The sequence below is a fragment of the Orycteropus afer genome, unplaced genomic scaffold (genome assembly GCF_000298275.1).
Source record: "Orycteropus afer afer isolate SDZICR_OR568_19922 unplaced genomic scaffold, OryAfe1.0 scaffold00145, whole genome shotgun sequence".
Classification (NCBI taxonomy): domain Eukaryota; kingdom Metazoa; phylum Chordata; class Mammalia; order Tubulidentata; family Orycteropodidae; genus Orycteropus; species Orycteropus afer.
In genome coordinates, this window is record NW_006921732.1 from 2,776,752 (window position 1) to 2,781,290 (window position 4,539).

A 4,539-nucleotide genomic window follows, 5' to 3' on the forward strand; every position below is an offset into this window, starting at 1 on the left:
GTCCTGAAAGAAGTGCAGCCAGAATGCTCCTTGGAAGCCAGAATGGCCATACTTCATCTCACCTACTTTGGTCATGTTGTCAGAAGGGACCATTCCCTGGAGAAAGATATCATGCTCGGTAAAGTGGAGGGTCAGTGAAAAAGGGGAAGACCCCCAACGAGATGGATTGACTCAGTGGCTGCAACGATGGGCTCAAGTATAGCAAGGATTGTGAGGATGGCATAGGACCATGGGCAGTGTTTCATTCTGTTGTACATAGGGTTGTTATGAGTCAGAGCCAACTCGACAGCACCTAACAACAAAAACACCTCCTGTCTACTCCACTGATACTGTTGTTTCTTTCCAAACAATGTACTGCCACATGCCCATCCACCTTCTTTCCAGTGGCTTTCAATTATAACCACTTGTGTGTTAAGGATCTGAAGCTGCTATCTGGAAGGGGAAAGGGTGTTAGATATGATCAGAACTGTACTGGCCAGAACATTAGGACCAGTTAAAGTGGATAACAGTCGGAGGTGAATAGTCATATCGTTTCAGGATGGAAGAAGGCACAGGATATCATTATTTTTTCAGGAACTCAGTGTCAATACCAACATAGGGTCAACCTCTTTGTAAGGTGCTGTTTGAAAATATGAGAACTCTGTCTTTTTTTTTTTTTTTTTTTTGAACACAGAAAATTGATTTATTTCTTCGGTTCAGTCCAATAATTGCAGCTTGTTAAGTGCATTTCATCAATGTGAACTGGACGACACTTTGCTTTCTACTGAAACCAATGTATAAATACCTTAGACATTTTCCAAAAGCTTATTTCAAGAAAATGCAAAATTCTGTTGTCTTGATTGTAGCAGAATGGGATTAACCACACTTTGTGAAGGTAGTCAGAGAATGCATGTGTGTCACTCCCAACCGTGTAAATCAAGTGTACGGAGAACTCTGTCTTTACAGACTAGCAGGATAAGTTTTAAAAACGTTACCTTCTCTACCACATCATTGTGACTTTGGCCTAGTCCCTTTCCTCCTCTGGAACCCTGGGTCCTGTGGATTCATTCTTCTCTAGGGCCCTTTCCAACTCTGATCTGCTCTAATTTTTTTGTTGTCAGTTATTCTTTATTGAAATCATAACATGTGTCAGGGTGTTTGCCTTTCATCCCTCACTCTTTTTCCCAAAAACTTGCTGTAAATTAAATTTGGCTTACATTGTTTAAAACATTTGAAAACATGATAATAGCAGGAGCTTTATTTCACCTACCACATTCAGGAGAAAATCATGTCATGGGCTTTGTTTTGTTCTAGCAACTGAAACAATAAAACCACCAAAATGATATGCAATGTCATTTTGTACTGCCCTCAAGTGGTAACCCAGATTCTTTTCTTGGTTGCAGTTTAAGGAATAAAATGAATTTTCAGAAGACCTAATAATCTCAAAGATGTAGGAGACTCATAGAGATCTTGAAGCTAAAAGAGCCCTTAGAAGGTATGTGATCTAATTCTCTCTTTTTGAATAAGAGGGGCTGAGGCCCAGAGTAAAAGTTTGTCCCTAATCTTGTACCAGGAGCTCTGGTAGCATAGTGGCTAAAGCACTTGACTGCTAACCAGAAGGCTGGCGGTTCAAACCCACCAGTCACTCCTCGGAAGGAAGGTTGGGCAATCCTACTTCCGTAGTGATACTGCCTCGGAAACCCAAGGAGGGGTCGCTATGAGTCAGGGCTGACTCGATGGCACACAACAACAATCTTGTACCAGGGTAGGTCCTCCTCCTCTGCTGTGTTGTTGTTGGTTGCAGTCACGTTGATTCCAACTCATGGTGTCCCCATGTGTGCAGAGTAGAATTGCTATATAGCATTTTTAAGGCTGTGACCTTTCAGAAGCAGACTGCCATGCCTGTCTTCTGAGGCACGTCTGGTTGAGTTCAAACTGCTGACCTTTTGGCAAGTAGTTCATCCCCTAACTGTTTATGCTATCCAGGGACTTTTATGCTCTGCCATGTTGTTTTGTGTTTTACTGAGTTGATTTCAACTATATGACAGAGAATTGTTTTTGTTTTTTAAAAATGATATTTTATTTTAGAACAGTTTTAGATTTACAGAAAAGTTGCAAAGATAATGCAGGAGATTTTCACATACCCCATACCCAATGTCCCACAATGTTAACATCTTACATCTGTCACAACTAATAAACCTAATTCACTAGTTTTAGATGTTACCTAATAATAATTTTCTCTTCCAGATACCATCCAGGATACCAGTTTATACTTACTCACAGTGTTAGGGTACTCTTGGCTGTGACAGTTTCTCAGACTTTTCCTGTTTCTGATTACCTTGATGGGTTTGAGAAGTATTAAGGAGCTCTGGTGACACTATGGTTAAGGTATTGGAATGCTAACCTATAGGTAGGTGGTTCGAACCTTCCAACTGCTCCATGGGAGGAAGGTAAGTCAATCTACTTCTGTAAGGATTTATAGCCTTGGAAACGTGATGGAGGTCACTATGAGTTGGAATTGACTCAAGGCAGTGGGATTGGTTTTTGTTTGTTTGGTCAGGCATTATATAGAATGTTTTTATATTGAACCCATAAATTTTACTAGGGTGTAATCTTTACAAGAGCAGATCATCAGGTCTTTTTTCCTATAGAGTGGTTGGTGGATTCCAATCACTGACCTTCAGTTCATAGTTGAGCACTTTAACCACTGCACTACCAGGGCTTCTTTTCTTCTGCCATTGTTGTTAGGTACCATCAAGCTGTTCCCGATTCGTAACAACAGAAGGAAATACTGCCCAGTTCTTTGCCATCCTCACAAATTTTGCTAAGTGTGAGCCTATTGTTGCATCCACTGCATCAATCCATTTCATTGAGGGTCTTCCTGTTTTCTGCTAACCCTATATTTCATCTACTATTCCTCCTGATAACATGTCCAGAGTACATAAGATGAGGTTTTGCCATCCTTACTTCTATAGAGCATTTTGAATTCAATAGTTTCTCCATTATTGTGATGTTGCTTAGTGGTCCAGTTGTGAGGATTTTGCTTTCTTTCTGTTGAGGTGTAATCCATACTGAAGGCTGTAGTCTTTGATCTTTATCAGTAAGTGCTTCACTTCATCTTCACTTTCAGCAAGCAAGGATGTGTCATTTGCATATCACAGATTGTTAATGAGTCTTCCTTCAGTCCTGATGCCACGTTCTTCTTCATATAGTCCAGCTTCTCGGATTGTTTGCTCAGAATACAGATTAAACAAGTATAATGAAAGAATATGCCCTGTTACACACCTTTCCTGATTTTAAACCATGCAGTACCCCACAATTAAGTGTTCTGGAATTCCCATTCTTCGCAATGTTATCCATAATTTATTATGATTCACTCAGTCAAACACCTTTTGGTAGTCAATAAAACACAGGTAAACATCTTTCTGGTATTCTCTGCTTTTAGCCAAGATCCATCTGACATCAGCAATGGTATCCCTCTTTCACATCCTCTGTCATAGACTTCCAGAATTCACTGCATATTCATTGTGAACATCAGCTCCTATTTGCTAAGCTCTAGCTGTGTTCCAGTCGTTAATTCTGATATATAGTGACTTCAAGTGTGTCAGAATAGAACTATATACTCCATAGGGTTTTCAGTGGCTGATTTTTCAGAAGTGGTTTGTGAGAAGACAAACCTGGGTTTGTCTGGGTTGTGCAAATGATTAAGTATTACACTATTGACCAAAAAGGTTGGTAGTTTGAATCCACCCAGAGGGGCCTTGGAAGAAAGGCCTGGTAATCTGCTTCTGAAAGGTCACAGCCTTGAAAATCCTGTGGCGTGCAGTTCTATTATGTAACACATGGGGTCACCACGAGTTGGGAATGATGCAGTGGCAATTGGCTCGGCTTAACCATGTTCCAAGGACTCCCTGCTTAATTAAGCACTTGGCTATTAACTGAAAGGTGGATGATTTGAACCCACCCAGACGTGTCTCAGGAGAAAGGCCTGTTTATCTGCTTTGGAAAAATCACAGTCATGAAAAACCTGTGGAGCCATGTGTTGCCATGAGTCTGAATTGACTTGACAGCAACTGGTAACCATGTTACAAATACTGACTTAAATGTGTTACATACATAATCTCATTTAAGCCTCACAACAATCCCTGCAACAGGTCTACATCTTTAAACCTGCTTGTATCTGAACACATCCTCATTAACTTCTCTCCTCTTCTTCCTCACAGGAAGAAGAAACTAAGGCCTTTCAAAGGCCTGTTCCTCCACTTGTACTCTGAATCACACATTCTCTTTTGCCTTCTCCTGGCTTTGATCCTTTGGTTTTCCCCTCTTTCTCCTGACATCAACAGTCTCATCACCATGGTATCTATCAGCACACAAACCTGTTATACTTTCTTTTATCTTTAAGAGCTATTTGGCACAAAATTTCTCTCTGGCCTCATTTCTCTGCTCCCTTAACAGTCAAATTTATCAAAAGTTATCTACCTTACTTTTTCTGCTTCCTCACTTCCAATTTGGTTTTTTTTTTTTTTTTTTTTATTAGGATTTGGGTGAAGATTTACA

The 4,539-nt window shown here is 40.3% G+C and overlaps 1 protein-coding gene across 1 annotated transcript in view; it reads right to left on the reverse strand.

Moving 5' to 3' along the window:
* Nucleotides 1–411: 411 nt before the first annotated feature.
* Nucleotides 412–4,539, reverse strand: part of LOC103201284 (calreticulin-like) — a 103,925-nt gene continuing 99,797 nt past the window's right edge. Inside the window, 1 exon segment of the mRNA XM_042781662.1 lies at nucleotides 412–432. Within this exon segment, the coding sequence (XP_042637596.1) occupies nucleotides 412–432 (21 nt within the window).